The sequence below is a fragment of the Saccopteryx leptura genome, chromosome 2, assembly GCF_036850995.1.
Source record: "Saccopteryx leptura isolate mSacLep1 chromosome 2, mSacLep1_pri_phased_curated, whole genome shotgun sequence".
Taxonomy (NCBI): domain Eukaryota; kingdom Metazoa; phylum Chordata; class Mammalia; order Chiroptera; family Emballonuridae; genus Saccopteryx; species Saccopteryx leptura.
In genome coordinates, this window is record NC_089504.1 from 21774995 (window position 1) to 21794592 (window position 19598).

Sequence of the window (19598 nt, forward strand, 5' to 3'; positions counted from 1 at the left end):
AGCCTAATGGCTTAGTTTTAAGACTAAGCTTTTTCCCACACCCTTGACTGTTGCTCAATAGGGGGTGGTGCACTCTTGTGAGGAATCCCATTATGCCTCAGATAAATGACTTTATATCAAAGACTTGTTTGTATATTGGATTAAAGGTTTTGATTTCTACACTATAAAATAGAGCAGAGAAAGGCCACATGAAGGAGAGGAGAAGCAGCCAAGATGGCAGAGTGCTGAAAGAGAAGCCAGTTTGTGCAGAGTTTGTGCAGAGAGAAGAAGATGGGGAACAGAGGTGCATAAAACTGGTGAGGTAGAAACCTTTGATTCTAGGAAACTCGGATAAGTCAGTGGTTTTGGGAGCTCTGAATGGAAAGGGAAATGTGTAGTTCTTGCCCTCCAGGTGCAAGCTAAAATTAAAGCTAATGGCCTACCAGTTCTTGGCTCTGTTGTTTCATTACTGTCTGTCCAAATCAAATGCAAACTTGCACGAGCCAGGCGGCTGTGATGGTGGCCATGGCTACTGGCTTTACAGTCCACACATGGCCTTTCTCCAGGCACAGCAGACAACTGTTTGACCAAATGTTTTCTCAGCATGCAGTGAGACTTACCAGCTTTCCAGGCTGTGACAGCTGAATCCTTGATGCCCAACACCGCTGTCCTCCAGTAAATAGCCCACATATTTTAGGTTCCTTTAGTTGCCTCAGTTAGTAAGTCCCCACTATATTGCTTACTCATTTAAACAAGGCCATGTTATAGCCAGATGCAAGGCCAGTAGCCGCAGCTATCATCACGGCTGTCTAGCACATGAAGGTTCACATTTGATTTGGATAGATTGTAATGAATCAATGAAGCCATGAACTGGTGGGCTGTTATCTTTATTTTTAGCCTCTCAACCGGCAAGAGAGTAAATACACACAGCTGTAAAACACTTCCCTTTCCATTCAGGGTTCCCAAAGCCACTGACTCATCCGAGTTTTCCTAGAATCAAAGGCCCTCACCAGTTCAGCAAAGTTTACAGAGCCCCTCAACTCTGTTCCCCTTCAGCATGCCTCCATATTGGCTACCTCTCTCCCTGCAACAACATGGTCTCCTCCCATAATGGCCTCCTAACTCCTCCTTTTAAAACTTTTCAGCACAAAAATCCTTCTTCCAGCACACATTAGCATAAGCAAGCACCTTCCCAAGCTTGAAGGTAATTAGCTGTATCACCTGGGCGATGGCCATTCATGTGGGCAGTGCCATTTTTAATAATAAAAGTAAGCAAAACCAGAAAATACAGATTTTACAAACTTATTTGCCTAACATCCCACCCCTTTGCTCAGTTTGCAATCCACCATCCACACCACAAGCTATCCTGCACAAGGAATTAGGCGTATCACAATTCTAAAGGTGCCCTTCACCGGGGATGCCCCCCCCCCCATCAGAGCCTTTCTGAGCACTTTGCCCAAAGCACAAAATGTCCTTGGAGCTTCTCTCCAACTGGAAGAAAAGCTTTTCGGAGGAGGAGACCTCCACCAGAGTTTCCTCCCAACCCCATCAGGGTTTTTCACATTGTCCCAAATCCGTAAGTCCATCCAACAAAGGAGCCAGTGCCTGCTCTGGTCGTAGTCCAGGAATCAGTCCATGCCCACAGCAAACCCACCAGGGGCTCAATAGGAACTCCTTGCTGCTGGGGTCTCACTTTCTCTTTGCGGATAGCATTTTCAGCCTTCTCATCCCCAGAAGAAGAGCTGAAAATGCCAGCTCATGCCTCCGGGCTCGAGCTCCAGGCCACCGCTGCCGCTGGCTCTCCACAACTTCCAAGGCATTCTGCGACACCCCGTCTCCTGCAGCTGCCAGCTCTCAGCAACTCCCAGGGTAAACTGCATCTTGCGAACCTGTAATTCCTTCCCCAGCAACTGCTCCATTTCCAGGCGCAACTGGCGAACCTGGTAGGCCTCCTTCTCCAGTGCCTGCTTGGTTTGCAAGTCCCAGGCAGCCTCTTCCATAGAACCCACAGTTTCCTTATGCATGGCCATAAATATCAGCCAACCTACGGTCCCCAAAAGGACAGCCATGGGGAACCATAACAACAGTCAGTCCTTACCCCACCGCTCAAGGGTGGTGGTGGTTCCATACTGATCTGATCTGAATCCTGCAGCAAACTACGCCAAATGTAAGTCCAGTAGCCGTGGCAGTCGCAGCTGCCACCTGGCTAGTTCATGAACACTTCCCTTTCCATTCAGGATTCCCAAAGCCACTGACTCGTCTGAGTTTTCCTAGAATCAAAGGCCCTCATCAGTTCAATGGCGTTTACAGAGCTCTTCACCTCTGTTCCCCTTCAGCACGCCTCCATACTGGTGGCCTCCCTCCCTGTAACCATGCGGCCTCTCTCCTCTGCAAACACGTGGGCTCCTCCCAAAATGTCCTCCTAGCTCCTCCTTTTAAAACTTTTTATTTCGAATACCCCTCCACCAGCACACATTAGCATAAGCAAGACCCTTCTCAAGCATGAAGGTAATTAGCTGTATCACCTGGGCAATGGCCATTCACATGGGCAGTGCCATTTTTAACAATAAAAGTGAGCAAAACCAGAAAATACAGATTTTACAAACTTATTTGCCCAACACCAGACATAGCACTTGTTCATGAAGATATAGGTCCATTAATGGAGCTCTGAAATGTGTAGCAATTCAAGCCTTAAAAAGATCAAACCTTGGAGATGTTTGCAGCTACTCTTTCTAAATGTATTAAGACTATAAAGCTCAAAGCAAGTTGGGCTGAATGACCCTTCATATTCTGTACCGACACACTGCTAATGTCACACTGTCCTTCTGGTCTAATTTTCTTGGAGTGTGTTTATTGACACTGTTACGTCAGGACTTTAAAAATATTGTTTCCTCCTGATTATGTAACATTTGCCTTTAGAGCCATAAACAGTAATTGATTTTCCTTGGAAAGAACACCCTCCTCAGTGCCCTGATGCCCCCAAAATAAATGGATACATTTTCTAAAAAGTGGAGAGCATGAAGACTCTCTGGCCATCTCCGTGTGACCTAATTGCCCTATGTCAATGTCACTGATAGACTGAGCTCCTAACAGAGTTCACTATCAGCATCACAAAAGTGAATTTTCTCCAAGAAGTGAAAGGAAATGTGCTAGATATGTATTAGCATAGTAAGAGCTCAAAAACCAATTGTTGAAGGATAGATATTTGTAATCTGATTCCACTCATATGAATTGTGTGTAACACCCAGAACAATGTGATATGTTATCTCCGGATCCCTGTCTGTGTGATGGCGCCGTGCTTCTCTGGAGGAGCACACACTCACCTGCGGGTCTGGGGGGCCTGCGGGCTCTGATGCAGCAGGTCTGGGTGGGACTTGCGATTCTCCTCTCTACCAAGCTCCTGGTAATGCCAAGCTGTGCTACCTTGGGAGAGGGACAGGTAAAGGGACACTGTCCTTCTTACCTTCTTCAGTGCATCAATGTCTTGGATAATTTTGCTTCGTCTGCGAGATGGAACCTGTCAGTTTTACACTTCTGGACTTCCAGAAAAGTCTTCACATTTATGAGTGGTTGCTAAAATATGTGTTGCTATGGGACAAGAGGCCTGGCACCTTCTATTCCACTGCCTTGCTCATGTCAACCAATATCAGTGATCGTTTTAACTAAAAAAAACATAGGGAGAATGATATTGAATTTTTTTTTAAGAGAGGAGGTGAGGCAGACTGACAGACTACCACATACACAGAGACCAAGATCCACCTGGCAAGCTTATAGGAGGCGATGTTCTTCCAATCTGGGGCCTTTCTCCATTTCTCAGCAACAGAGCTATCTTTTTAGTGCCTGAGGCAGAGGCATGGAACCATCCTCAGTGCCCAAAGCCAACTCTCTCGAAACAATCAAGCCATGGCTGCAGGAGAGGAAGAGAGAGAGAGGGGGACAGATAATGGAGAGGGATGAAGAAGTAGATGGTTGCCTCTGCTGTGTGCCTGGACTGAAAATTGAATCAGGAACATCCATGCTGGGCCGATACTTTACCACTGAGCCAACCGGCCTGGACAAGACACTGAATTTTTAAGCATATGTTTTAATTTCAAAGAATATCTGAGAAAATTAGAAACGATATGAAAGATATGGTGGAGTCAGCCCAAGGTACTGCTTCTAGGTCATTTTGCTCAGGGACTGGAGGGTCAGGCTCACAACCATGTTTCATTGGATTTTCCCACCATGGTTTTTAAATGTTAGCTTATTTAATCACCCTACTCTCACCTCACTGTCCATCAACACATTCTTGGGATCTGGAAAATAATTCAGTTTGCTTAAGTAGGGGAAATAAGCCTGGTGCAAAGAGCACTACAAATAATATCCCCAATACGGCTCATGTACACATGCCACATTTCCTTCCAAGAGAGTTATTGCCATTCTTCCTCAATTTGTCAAAAATTCCTTAAAATTTTTAATGTGGATGGTGGCAGACACCAGCCTCAAGTCCTTCCTTGATTCCTCTCTCTTTTCATAGACTGAGTTTAGGGAAAGGTATGATGGGTTTAGTCAGAGAAAAGAGAAATCATTAATTCAGTGCACCTCTTCCTGTATTCTGTCTAATAACAAGTTTGAGTGCTGGTTGATGTTTATTTCTTGACTTTTTCTCTTTGTAATAGAAATTTCCTTTGTCTCAGTGGAACCCAGGAAGTACTTAATGAGTGTCTTTGTTCCTCTGTCATCTGCTTATTTAGTGCTGAGTGAATCCTTCCTCACCTAGGAGCCAGGATCTTCATTCTTCGGTCCCCATGTCATCTTGTGACAAGGTGTGTGAGCCAGTTTCCATCACTATCATCCATGAAGGCTTTATCCCTGCATCTTCAGGATTTTCCTTAATTGTCTAGAAAGACTCATCAACTTGCTAGGAATCAAAGGTTTTCTTCGAATTTCTAACTTTCTTTGCCATACCAGGAGAACTCCGCCATGAGTAAGACATTCCTCTAGCTGTCAATAAATGATTAGTCTTGCAGTCATGTGATCGCCTCTGTTTATGTGAGTGACATGGAGCTGACACAAGCAAATGCAGTATTTCTTTTCCCTGTATCCAAATAGTCCTCTTCCTTCTCAGAGTCTTCCCTGACTCTCAGATTCTTCTTCCCCTGCAGTAATTTTCTGTCTCTGTGATTGCTGCTTGCCCGTTAAAAAGCCTATTTCTTAGTGACCCTATAAAGCAAACTATGAGACTTGCCCCACACTTTATACCCTCCAGGGATCCTCTCTTTTGATGAGTAGCGAAAGCTAGATTCTGCTGAGACTGAGAGCAGCTTGCCATGTTTCAGGACCTGTTTCTACAGTGCAGCTTCTCTCCATCACCCAGCTCTGACAGAGTCAGGACCCTCACACTCTCAGAATTCCTCCTTCAGCCACCAGGTTTTCTTGCCACAGATTTCTTGTACATTGGCTGGGAAGCAAAGAGGAAAGACACCTTCAATTGGTGTATTAATTACTAATTTAGGCATCCTGTTTGAGAGCCCCCGAGCCTCTCTCTAGACCAGGGGTCTCAAACTCGTGGCCCGCGGGCCGCATGTGGCCCGCTGAACAATTTTGTGCAGCCCGCAGACTAATCCACGAAGTTCAAAATATTTTGGATAAAATTAAGTAAGCCTAGGGGCCTATTTGTATTTTTCATTTCTCTAGCATCCTAGCTAGATATTAGCTTAGTTAACAGCAGTTGTGATGCGAACTACAGTTTCTGGTCGTTTTGTGACACTGAGTAAACTGCATGTACGATTGTGCTTGTTGTACTGATTTTTTTTTGTTTTCAACTGCAGTGAGAAAAGTGTTGCGTAACAGTTGCCTTTTGTAGACCTAGTGCGGCCCGCCGAACGGCTGTGATCTTGCTCTGCGGCCCACATGCTGAGTTGAGTTTGAGACCCCTGCTCTAGACTCATCTTCTGAGAGTAAGCCTGGGATTTCTCCATGTGGAGGCCTCTGTAGGATGGAAGGTGGGATCCCCTTTGTGGGTCCCAGCAAGCCTTAGTCAATGGAGAAATGAAAGAATGGGGTCCTCCAGACTCACGATAAGGCATAGAAGGCACAGGGTATCTAGCTGAGGTCCTGCCCCACTGGGCAACAGGGAGCCCTGATCACCCTCTGGAGTAGTTACTATCACCCTCTACAGGTTAGGAGTGGTGACTGAGCACCCTCCACAGGACAGGTTAGGACTGGTGACTCTTCACTCTTCACAGGTTATATCTGCAGCTGACTGGAAAAGGACAGACAGACGGCATTATCAGCTGGATCAAATGAAGGAGGTTAGGGATTTTCAGGATAGAGAGGTTTGGAATGTGCGAAGAGGATTTGATAGATGGAACAGGTTTGACAAAGAGAGGGATGAGAGCATAGTAAAATAAGCCTTATACAATTGTTCTTATGAAGTGAGTTTCTCATCTTGGCTCATGGTTTCTCACCAAAAGGTTCAAGAACCCACCAAGGAGCCTCAGCAGACCTTGGAAAAACACACACATATCCTCAACCCCATAAAAGAACAGTGTTTGGCCCTTGCCAGATTCCTGTGAGCGGGATATTCCATCACACTTCAGGGAAGGCTTTCCTAGTTGTATTCTAGAGTCTCTTGGCGCTGAATGGCCCTGTATTTCAGTATTCAAAAAAAAAAATTTAAAGTAAAAACATGATAAAGAAGATTTGCAGGAGTTCCAGGGCATGACTCCCCCTTTTTTATTTTTTATAATTGACCTTTAAGCATTTGCTGGGCACACTTTATAATGCCTTTACCTTGAGGATTGTAAGGAAATAGCTGTCCTCAGGTAATTCCAAAAGTCTGACAAAATATAGTAAATGCTTTTCTAAGTAACACTCCTATACCTTTCAAAACATTTCTACCCAATTGATTAACAGGCAACTAGAGAGCATATAAGGCTGAAAAAATCCAGTATGACCTTTGTTATCTTCCCATTTAAAAAAAAAAGCTTAGACTTTTGTTAGGGAAATTTACCATGCCTCAAGCCTTACAGCTCCGTGATTGCTTCATGAGTGAGTCAAGAGAAAAACAAAACAAAACCAATATTGCTTAGAAGATGGCTGCCCTTGAAGGGGAGGCCGACACTGATATCTGGGGGGAGTAGGGAAATTTCTAGCAAAATGTCTTAATCCCCCACATTGGAAACAAGATCCACTGGCAGAAGTACTTCCCTGACCTTCCTTCTTTAATTTGTTCTGCCATTTACTAAAGTATTGTCCTGGAGGCCTCCCCTGAAACACTGTGGCAGTAACCAGACCTTGCATGTATAAAGGCCTGTCACAGTCCAGCCATGACAAATCTATTACAGGGTCTTGAATGGGAAAAAGGATGAAACTGAATAAATGATAGGCAGAGACTTAAAGATATATACATAGAGATGGGTTCAGGAGGATGGCACAGAGAACAGTCTCTACTGTTTCTGAGCCATAACATGGCTGCTTCCAAAAGTGCATTCGTCTTTATTCAGGGAAAAAACGTGGTCCATTAGGAATTCAGTTGTTTCCAAGACAACTCAAACCAACCCCCACCATACCATTCAAATCTAACTTTACACCAATAAGAAACTAGCTTCCAGCCTCTTCTGGAGAATATGGATGGGACAAGCAAGAATCAGGTATAACTCTTTGTTAACTAGGCAGGTGAGGTGGGGGTTGGGCCCAGCACTTCTGTCCCCTAGATATATCCAAATTGCAAAAATACCCTGTTTATATTTCGGTCCCCAACAGATCCCCCTTCTATATTTTTTAAAACTTCAATTTGTGTGTTGTGATTCATAACTCATCTGAATTCCCATGTTCCAATTTGGAGGCAGACTGGAAAAATATAAAATAAACAACAAAATTAAAATAGCCAATGCTAATAGATAGTATAACAAGTGTTCTAATACAATGAAGTAATTAAAGCCTATTAGATTATCAAGCAAAGTCTTAACGAATACAACAGGATCTATAATAAAATTCTTACAGTCTTAAATGTCCTTAACATGTTAATGTAATTTTATCAAGTCTATGTTGACACCATCACTGCTTCATATTATTTGTAAATGTAACCCAATCCCACTTCAGTCTGAGAACTGTCCCAAGGAGCAGGATACACTCACATTCAAGAAAAGTCCACAAAGCACTGGAGTTGTGGTCATATTTCCACACTTTGCAGCTAGAGTCCAAGTCCCAATGACCACTGCCTTTAGCTGCCAATGATTTAGGTAACCTGGAAAAGCCATCTGCAGCATGTATGGAGATGGAGCTTCCATTTTATTTAAACTGGAGAGATGAACCCAGGGGCCTTTTCCTGGAGCTCTGCAACCATGGTGAGGTGAAGAGAACCTTAGGATACATTATGCTGAGTGGCAGAGGTAAATTCGTCTAAATTAGGGCAGGTCTCAGCCTAAATAGGCATGGGGCATTGAGGCAGGAGGAATAAAGGAAACACTATATATTAAACAAAACAGCAGAAAATAAGAGTATCAATACCCACAACAGAGATCTTTGAGGGATGAATAAAAAGCTGAATATTCAGGAAAGGCATAGTAAGTAGCCCTTGTGTCCATAAGAAATAAGATCAGTTTACCTGTTACTTGGAAGAAATAACCTAGGCTCATCCACAATGACATGAGATGGGGTTGATGGCACTGGGCACCTTTAGCCTTCAGTGGCAAGTCCCAGCAGGCTGGGCAAGGTTAGGTCACAGGTGTCTGGAGCAGGGCTGGAAGAGACTGAACCCTCCCTTAAAGGAGTGAGGGGGCAGCTTACCGTCCAGTGTCCCTTTATTCCACAGCAAAGGTATGGCCCTGGTGGGGGCCGAGAAGCCTGGAAGGCTTTGGCTTAATGACCTTCCTTTCCCCTCTTGAAGCAGGGCCCTGATGGAGTCCTATGAGGCCCTTTGGGGTGTTGGAGCCTTTAAGGGCGTATGCCAAGAGCTGGCATTTTGCCTGATCTCTTTTGGGCTTTGTCTGCCTTTTCTGTTCCTCTTGGTCATTATAGATCTTAAAAGCCATGCTCAGAAGATCTCACTGAGGGGTTTGAGGGTCCTCATCCACTTATATAAACTTTCTCCATATATCTGGAGCTATTTGGAAAAAGACAAAACAGCGTTATTAGCTGGATCAAATAAAAGGGTAGAAGTTTGCAAAAGAAAGAGGTTTGGCATCTCTTATAGGATCCCAGGGTCTCTCAGCTGCTGAATAACCCTGTACATCAGCATTCAAAAGAAATTTTTTAAAGTAAAAAGCATGATAAAAAAGATTTGCAGGAGTTCCAAAATATGACCCCCTCTTTTTTATATTATTTACAATTGACGTTTAAGCATTTGTTGAGCATACTTTATAATACCTTGACTTCAAGGATTGTAAGAAATACTTGTCTTTATGTTAACTTCTAACAAAATATAGTAAATGCATTTTCAAGTAATATTCCCACACTTATCAAAACATTTCTACCCCATTAATTAACAGGCAATTTAAACAGTATATATTAAGGCTGGAAAATTCCAGTGTGACTTTCCTATAGTAAAAAAATCTTTACATTTTTATTATGCAAATCTATGCTGCTCCAAGCTTTGCAGCTTGCAGCTTGGAGTAGTTTGGCCAAATTAGCAAGTCTTTAGGATCCACATTCGATTTTATTTAAATTTAAATGAGCGTACTTTGCTTGTTCCAATTAAAATTATATATTTGTAGGGATGAAATCATTTTATTTTTTCAATATTAGAGCCGGCATTTCCAATTTTTGCATGCAAAAACTTAATTCAGGCCTTAAAAACAGACACATTTAGACAACATTAAACAAAGACTTCACATATAATCACACAAATCAAGAGCGAAACCCAGGATTTTAGAGATTAGAATGTGGCCTGCTTGATCTTACGCAGGGCTATTTTGATAGGAACATAATAAAAGATAGAAACTAAGCAGAACTCTCTCTTGAAAGATCTCGAGATGGCTGTATGAGATTTCTGTTTAGCTATATCCAAATAGGTGTTCCCTTTGCCCTCTTTCCAGGCATGGAACAGGAAAGAAATAAAATGATAGTTTAGAGAAAGTTAGAGAATAACAGGAAAAAGCTGTAATTTCCCCAAACTCTTAAGTCCTTTTATTTACTAAAGAAGATCAGATAATAATACAACTTTAAAAAGCATCTGAGTCTTCTAAACATTCTTAAATTCTAATAGCTGGTATAACCAGCAGCCGAAATCCCTCCATTTCAACCCCAGACGAAATGCAGGGGAAGGATTTCCGCTCCCCTCCCAGAGCTGGGCTGCTCGGGCAGAGTTGCACCCTGCCCCCACGAAGGTCAACCCGCCCCAGTGCCACCACTGCTGCTGCTGCCCTGGCCACCAGGATCTGGGGCCCAGGGCCTCGGTGGCGCTTCCTCTGCTGCCGTGCTGTGAGCATGCAGGAGCCGCACATTTCAGCACAGGAGACTGCTCTGCATACCCAGCCTTTGCCGCTGCTACCGCCCATGGGACACGCCTCCTCTGCCACCTGCACATGTGGCCACCTGCATGTTCAAGAGGGTACCATGACCAGCCAGCGCTGGCAGCTGCTCGAGCGCAAGGCAGCAGAAGCCTCCATGGCTTCTCTGAATCCTTTGCCCCTTGGCATTTTATCTAGACTTACACTCGTTCACCCAGTGTTTCCCTTTTTTACAGTGTGGGCAAAGGTCTGGATTCTTAGGAGCCAGCTGGGCTTGAAAAAGAGGCCAAGGATGATATTTGGGGGAAGCAAGGCAGTTTCTAGCAAAATGCCCTGAATCTCCTCATTGTAAACAAAATCGACTGGCATAAATATTTCCCTGATTTTCCTTCTTTTTTTTGTTTTGCCTTTTATCAAAATACCCTGGAATTCTGGCCTTAACGCCTGTGGAAAAAGCAAGACCTTGCACTTATGAAGTCCCAACATCAGTGCATATTCTGATAAAAACTTTTTCTACCAGTATTCTTTCAACTGCCGGAATCAGCGTGAAACAAATTCTTCATATTGCTCATCAGGACCTTGCTTAATCTTGCTGAATTCCTCCATTTTTTCCCCTGCATCTCAAGCTTGATCCAAAGCTTGTTGGAGTGAGGATCTCCAAGGGTCTGACACAAAGACCTTGGGGGTAGAGGGCAGCAGAGGCACAAAGTTTAAAATGGCCACTGCCGTAATATTCTCATCTCCTGAGTTATTCCCAGACTCCAAGTTCTTCTCATATTTACATTCCTCTGTTTCTACCTCATTCAACAACTTATTCTCAAATAAAAACATTTGTACAAAAAGAAAAAGGTCCTTCACTTTTGAACCTATCTGTCCCATGGTTATTTACTCCCATATTACTTTATTATTTTATTCTCCCCCCAAACTCAACTTAAAAGCTTCACTCTCTAAAAGCTTTATACTTACTTTGTGTGCACATTTCTTGGGGGTTCCATTACCTCTTCTCTTTCTCTTTTTCGATGGTCACATATGTGGGCTCTAATTGTTGTGGTCCAGCCACGATGAGTCTATTATGGGGTCTCGAATGGGAAAAGTATGAAATTAAATAAATGATAGGCAGAGACTTAAAGATATATACATACAGATGGATTCGGGAGGACGGCATGGCAAACCGTCTCTACTGTTCCTGAGCCATAACATGGCTGCTCCCAAAAGCGCATCTGTCTTTATTCAGGGAAAAAACGTGGTCCATTAGGAATTCAACTGTTTCCAAGAAAACTCAAAGACAACCCCCACCATACCATTCAAATTTAAATTTACACCAATAAAAAACTAGCTCCCAGCCTCTTCTGGAGAACATGGGTAGGACAAGTGAGAGTCAGGTATAGCTCTTTGTTAACTAGGCAGGTGAGGTGGGGGTTGGGCCCAGCACTTCTGTCCCCTAAATATATCCAAATTACAGAAATACCCTGTTTATATTTTGGTCCCCAACAAAGGCCCAATATCAGACATATTCTGATATAATCCCCTATATCTCAAGCCTGATCTAAAGCTTGTTGGAGCAGGAATCTCCAAAGGTATGAGACAAAGACCCTGGGAACAAGGCGATTAGCATAAGAAAGAGCAGAGGATGGCAGAGTGGTAAAGTTTAAAATGGCCATAGCCACGAAAACCTCATTATCTCCCAAGTCATCCCCTGACTCCAAGGTCTTCTCAAATTTACATCCCTCTGCTTCTAGCTCACTCTGATCAAACAACACCTTCTCCTCAAATAAAAACATTTGTCCAAAAAAAATAGGTCCCTTACTTTTGACCCTAACTATCCCATAATTTATTACTCCCGACTATACTCTCCCCCCAAACTCTACTCAAAAATTTTACTTACTGTGCATACCTGTGGAGTTCCGTCACCTGTCTAGTTTATCTTTCCCTTCCTTAGATTCCTGTTTGGGTGCCACTTGCCACGAGCCAGCACAGCTAGTAATTACAGGTCCTGAATGGGAACAGCATGAAATGAAGAAAATAAGCTTAAAGAGAAAAAGGATGGGATCAGGAGGCCTCTGCAATGCTGCTGGCAAGAGCAGAGTGTGCTCTCCACCTCCTAACTGCTTTATTTATAGTGCAAAGTGAGGCTATTAGCAAATCAAAGAGATCATTAAAACAAAGTCCAAAGCAACTCAAGAATTCTACCAAATGCAGAAAACACCGACCATACATAACATATTAACTTCAAAAAACAAAAAATTGCTTTCAGTCTTTCTGAGGGACATGGTGGATAGGACCAGAATAAATAATTCAGCACCACAGCTAACATTAAGGTGTAGAAAAATATAGCCTTTAGCAGCTTCAAAGAACCAGTGAGATGGGGGGTTGGGCAGATTGTCAGTTTATTGCCAGTTCCTCATACCTCTGTCCCCCCAAAATCTAAACTTTTAGTCTCCAAAACAAAAATGGTCTGGAATTTGTATAAAGGGTTCTTGGAGAATTGCGGAGTCTTCATGTCCCCAGGGAAAGTGAGAACCTTGTGTCAACTGAAATGGCCCACATTTGGGTTTGGGTGGCCAGCGGAAGAAAGCTTAGGTAGGTCCATTATGTAGAAAGTATCACAGATAGTGACTGGAGATCCAGGCCACCTCGACCAGTTTCCTTACATAGACATTTGGCTCATGCTAGTTTGCATATTCCCCCTGGGCTCAGGGCTCAGGCATCCCCTGTACTGGTAGTAAAGGCAGGGAAGCATTCCACCCACCCAAGAAGCAATTGTCACTGCTGGTACCAGAAATTTCAATGTCACGTAAACCAAAAGGAGGCTCCAGAAATTATAAGGCTTTGAAGGGCTGAACATTTCCCAACCTCTGTAAGTAGGCAACAAGGTCTACATCAACAGAGAGGCTGCAAGCAGGCAGGAGGATAAGTGAAGAATGAAGAAGAAAGCTAAGCTTGTAGCTGCTGCCCTTCAGCACAAGGGCAAAGGAAAACCTCTCCTGTTTGAAAACGAAAAGAAGACAGGCAAGGGAAAAGAATGATGGTCAGGCAGGACCCCCTTGTGAAGTGATCAGTCTGATACATGCTGAGTAACCGGTCATTAGAAACATGAATGTCCAAACCAGGAGAAGGGGTGGTGTGCTTGCCAGCCACCTGCAAAGGGGAAGACACACTGTTCAACATATCTGAGGAATCCCTCTTGAACTGAGGGCAACCAGACTCAGGGTCCCCATGAGTCTATGGTTCATATGATGGTAGGGAGCCAGCAGATGGACTTTCTGAATTATACAGGGGCTGAACACTTGGTGGTGACCCAGCCAGTAGTGCCACTCTCCACATTTAGGGTGGACATTATAGGAGCCACAGGAAAACCAAATTTCTTAAATGAAATTAAGAAGTCATGAGGTTATGCATCAGTTTTTGTACATGTCTGACTGTCCACTGCCCTTGTTAGGATGTGAGATGCTAAGCAAACTAAGGGCTACTGTATTTTTTGCTGACAATAGTTGGATAGACTAGCCATGCCAAAGCCTAGGTTTGTATTAACTCTACCCATCCCCAGAGAAGAAGAATGAAAGATTTTTGCTACTGAGACTGGGAAGCCACCCAGTCAGAGGCTAAACCAGAAATGTCCCAGAGTATGCACTGAAGACAATCCTCTCGGGCTGGCAATAAATCAGGTGCCAGTACAGATAGAGTAAAAGCCTGGGGACTGCCCATTAGCTAAGGACAATGCCTGATTCCTAGAAAAGCCTTGGAAAGAATCCAGGTGTAATACACCTGGACTAGGCTCCTACAATGTTTCATGAACTCTCCCACCATCTTTGGGGAGGCTTTTGTTTATTACCTCAGGTGGTATCTTGCACAGGACATTGGATGTGACCTCCTTCAGTACATAGATGATCTGTTGCTGCGTCACGAGACTCTCCAAGGATGTGCTGGAGGAACTGACAAACTTCTCCATCATCTAGAGAAGAATGGACACAAGGTGTCGAAGAAGAAGGCCAAGATATGCCAAAGGCAACTAAAATACTTGGGATTCACTCTCCAGCAGACGAGAGGAGGTTAGAAGTAGAACAGAAACAGATTATACAGAACAACCCTGTCCCCACCCATGAGGAGACAAGTTAGAGAGTTCCTGCATGCAGTAGGATTCTGTCATTTGTGGAAACAGATTATTCAGAACAACCCTATCCCCCCCCATGAGGACACAAGTTAGAGAGTTTCTGCATGTAGTAGGATTCTGTCATTTGTGGATCCCCAACTTTTTCTTACTAACAAAATCCCTCTATGAAGTCACAAAAGAGGAAGAAAAAGAGCCCATGGATTGGGGGCCAGAAAAGAACTGTGCTTTTCAGACTCTTAAAAAGGAGTTACAAGTAGCCCTAGCTCTAGGTCTTCCTAAGCTAGAAATACTGTTTGTGCTGTACATCTCAGAGAGGAGCAAGACAGCAGTGGGTGTATTAACCCAGGTCTTGGGGGTCATGGCCCAAACTGGTAGCTTACTTCTCAAAACAATTGGACAAAGTCACTAATGGGTGGCCACCATGGCTGAGAGCCTTAGCACCCACAGCAATGTTGGTACAAGAGGCAGAAAAATGGAGTTTGGGACAAAACTTGAAGGTGCAAGTACCTCATGCACCAGTAACTCTGATAAATGCAAAAAGGCATCACTGGCTCACAAATGCCCGTCTCACCTCATACCAAAGTTTACTCTGTGTACACCCGAGGCTGGCAATAGAGGTGTGTACCACTTTAAACCCAGCAACGCTGCTCTCAGTGAAGGAGGGAAAGCAGCAGCATGATTGCTTCGTAGTGCTGAGTCCATGTACCCCAGCTGGCCAGACCTGTTAGACCAACCCATAAGAGACCCAGATTGGCAGCTGTATGTAGATGAAAGCAGGTCTGGCAACTCATGAGGGGAAAGGCAAGCAGGATATGCAATAGTGACTCTAACAGAGACTGTAGAGGTGCAGCCTCTAATCCAAGGCACTTCTGTTCAAATGGCAGAACTGATTGTTCTGACTCAGTCCCAAAAGCTCAGCGAAGGAAAAAGAGCAAATATTTTTTAGCGATTCCTGCTTTGCCTTTCTTACTCTTAAGTTCATGGGCTATATACAAGGAAAGAGGGCTCCTGAGAGCTGGGGGCAAGAACCTCATATATCCAAGAGAAATTCTCCAAGTGCTGAATGCAGTCCGGAAGCTGAAACAAATGACAGTAATCCACTGACGAGGAAAGCAGAAGGGAGGAACAGAAGAAGCCCAGGGGAGTGCCGGAGCAGATGCAGAGGCAAAGAGGGCTTCTACTCTGCCCTACCACAAGGCTACTGTAACCCCTCTCATCCCATGGACCCTGGACCTTGCACCCAAATATTCTGAGAAGAGTAAAGGTGAATGGGAAAAGAAGGGGCAAAAGAATTAGGGGACAGCTGGATGCACCTGCCAGATGGCAGTTATCATCCCCCACCTGTTGGGACTGGAAGTAGTCAGATTTTGCACATTGCCACCATATGAGACAAGAAAAAAACAAGAAAAACTTCTAAGAAGGTATTTTTACATTCCTCTGCTAACAATTTTAACCAAAGGAGTCAGTTTGCGCTGCCCAACCTGCCACCAGTACAATGCGAAACAAGGGCCATCGATGCCTCCAGGTATCCAGTCTTATGGGGCAGCCCCATTGAGGATGAACAAATAGACTTCACCGAAATGCCCCAAAGCCAAGGCTGCCAGTATTTGTAAGTGCTAGTGTGCATCTACTACCTACTCAGCATGCACCTGAAAAGGTCAGAGAAGTAACAGAGGCACTGCTCAGAGAAGTCATTCCAAGGTTTGGACTGCCACTTCAGATAGCTCTGACAATGGCCCTGCATTTTTGGCTAAGGTAGTATGAGAAATAGCATAATTATTAGGCATCACTTGGAAGCTTCGTGTGGCATACAGACCACAGAGTTTGGAAAGGTGGAACGCATGAATAAGACTAAAAGAAAAGCTTATCAAGTTATGTCAGGAGACAAATCTTAAATGGGTGCAAGCTCTACCTTTAATTCTGTTCAAAATTTGTTGTACCACATCTAAAAACACTGGGTACTCACTTTATGAGATATTATACAATAGGCCTCCTCCAATATTGTGCAGTTTGCCAGGGACCCCCAAGAACTAGGAGACACAGAAGTACACAGACAAATAGAGGCTTTAGGCCAGGGGTCTCAAACTTGCGGCCTGCGGGCCGCATGCGGCCCACCAAACAATTTTGTGCGGCCGGCAGACTAATCCACGAAGTTCAAAATATTTTGGATAAAATTAAGTAAGCCTAGGGGCCTACTTGTATTTTTCATTTCTCTAGCTTCCTAGCTAGATATTAGCTTAGTTAACAGCAGTTGTGATGCGAACTACAGTTTTTGGTCGTTTTGTGACACTGAGTAAACTGCATGTACGATTGTGCTTGTTGTACTGATTTTTTTTTTGTTTTCAACTACAGTGAGAAAAGTGTTGCGTAACAGTTGCCTTTTGTAGACCTAGTGCGGCCCGCCGAACGGCTGTGATCTTGCTCTGCGGCCCACATGCTGAGTTGAGTTTGAGACCCCTGCTTTAGGCAATGTAGCCCGTGCCATATCCAAGTGGGTGATGGATAGGGCTTCGATCAGTTTGTTTGTTCCTGTTTATTATTTTTTTCATGTAATCAGGTACAGGTCAAAGATTGAAATCCAGCACCCCTCCATCCCAAGTGGAGAGGGCCCTACATTGTGATCCTGACCACTCCAACAGCTGCCAAAGTAAAGGGAATACCTACTTGGATTCATCACAGTCCACTGAAGCCAGAAGCTCCTGAAGAGATCCCTTTGTGAATGGCACTGATGGGTCCCACTAGCTCCTATAAGTTAACCCTAAGAAAGATAACATGCCCTGCTCCAGCCACAAACTGAAGCTGCCTGGTCCATGTACAGCCGAAGACTGAGGAACCTCACTGTGGGGCTCCTTATAATTGGACTCTGGGAAGGGAAGTGAACTAGGGCAAGGTACTGTGAACTATATATGTCCATATCACCAGGGAAGGTAAAAAAGTCTCCACCATCTTGCTTTCTATAGTTTCTATGAATGACAGGGAACTCAGAAAGAGACCTGTACCAATAAAGAGACTCAAATGAGAAATGCCATCTACCAAAACAAGTTGGCACTAGACTATCAGCAACAGAAGGAGGACTGTGTGGGAAATTCAATCTCAAAAATTGTTGCCGGCAGTTAGATGACCAGGGCCAGGCAGTTGAGGACCTTGTCAAAAATATAACAAGACTGGCACATGTGCCCATGCAAGTATGGCATGGATAGGATCCCAAAAGACTTTCTGGGAATTGTTTACATCCTTTAATGGATTTAAAACTGTAATAGGAGTAATAGTTTTAGTACTCCTAGGAATGTGCCTGTTAGGTCTGTACATGTCTGTTGCTACTGTTAATAAACAGCTAGAAGAGCAAAATAGTATTCCAAGATGGCAGCAGAGTAAGCAGACATACAAACCACCAACTCCTTTGATCAAACTGGATTACAAAGTAATTTAAGAACAATCATTGTGAAAAACTAACTTTGGACTAAAACAGTGGTAGTCAACCTGGTCCCTACTGCCCACTAGTGGGAGTTCCAGCTTTCATGGTGGGTGGTAGTGAAGCAACCAATGTATAAATAAAAAGATAGATTTAACTATAGTAAGTTGTTTTATAAAGATTTATTCTGCCAAACTTAGTGAAAATTTGTAATAAAGTACTTGGTAAGTAATTATTATTATGTGCTTTAACTTGCTGTAACTCTGCTTTATAAATTTTATAAAGTAAATTTACTTCCCTACTTTATAAATCACCATTACTGTGGAACCGGTGGGAGGTTAGAAAATTTTACTGCTAACAGAGATACAAAAGTGGGCAGTAGGTATAAAAAGATTGACTACCCCTAGACTAAAATAACAGGAATCGAAAATGAAGGGGCACAGAAGAACCATACCAAGACTGGTGGGAAGTGTGGGGATGAGGTGGGGGCTCCCCTGCTCCCAGGGATGAGGGGTGGCTGAGGGTCCAGAGGGATTCTCACTGCAGGGAGAGTGACCTTGAGAGGCAGGGGTCCTCAGCCCCAACTGGAACCCCAGCCTAGAGACTCAGACTGACTACACTGAGTGGGTAAAAGAGCAGGATTTCTGTCTACAGGAAACAGCTTGTGAAGAAGTTGATGCTGCCTTAAAGGGCCACTGCAGAAAATCTCACTCACAGCCACTTACCTGGGGCTTCGGTCTTGTGTGAGGAGAGTGGAGGGATTAAAGCACAAGGACGCTAATGGTGATAGGGAAAAGAATACCTGTGCTGAGTCATTCTCCAATACTGAAGTGGCCATATGCAGTGGGAGAGGCACTCCTCTGTCCAGCACGAGCCTAGTGTAAGGCCAACTGACCCACCTTCAGAAAGTTTTCCAGCTCCAATCAGTGTGAAAGACTGTTCAAAAAGGAGGAAGTAAAGGGGAGAAGCAGTGACTCAGGTTTCAGGGGAGACCTGAACTACACCTCCCATTTCTGATATAGTGAATGTGCTCCACCCCCTGAGATTAGCTGGGCAGACCACACTTTCTGGTTCTCAGAGGTCATACCCACTGCATTCCCATGGACTTCTATACAGAAAAAAAGGCCTGGATAGAGTTTCACCTGGGGCTACAGAGCAAGATACACCCACTAACCCTGTCCTAATCACAGAAGTTTCCTGCTGGGCTCAGCAAACAAACAGCAGGAAAATTAAGACTTTTATGCTGCTCACCTTGTTAGGGAGAATTAAAAGCTGAGAAATCAAAGAGGCTTAGGGATTAAGCCCTGGAGGATGGGCTGCATTTTCTGTACCAATCGCAGCTGCCCTAACCCAAGAAGCTTGCAAATGGCACACAGAAAAAATGGGAAGACAGAGAAATGCAATTCAAATGAGTCAACAAGAGAAATCCCCAGAAAAAGAACTGAATAATATGGCAATAACCAAATTACTGAATTCAGAGTTTAAAATAAGGATTGTTAGGATGCTTAAGAATCTTAGAGCTACAGTGGATGAACATAATGAGCACCTAAATAAAGAAATAGCAAGCATCAAAAAGGACATTGAAATCATAAGAAAGACTCAATCAGAAATGACAATTATAATGTCAGAAATGAAGAGTACACTAGAAGAAATCAACAGCAGC

At 43.9% G+C, this 19598-nt stretch overlaps 1 protein-coding gene across 2 annotated transcripts in view; it reads left to right on the forward strand.

Moving 5' to 3' along the window:
* The window catches only part of LOC136394362 (salivary lipocalin-like), a 124017-nt gene that overhangs the window by 49768 nt on the left and 54651 nt on the right, over positions 1 to 19598 (forward strand). Inside the window, exon 7 of one of the 2 annotated variants that reach the window (XR_010749186.1) lies at positions 4713 to 4892. Coding sequence is in view for 1 of the 2 variants with exons in the window: in XM_066367412.1 (XP_066223509.1) it covers positions 4713 to 4722 (10 nt within the window). In the remaining variant the exon portion in view is untranslated. Of the gene's footprint in view, positions 1 to 4712; positions 4900 to 19598 lie in introns of those variants that run through there. The other variant, XM_066367412.1, reaches the window with a different exon arrangement.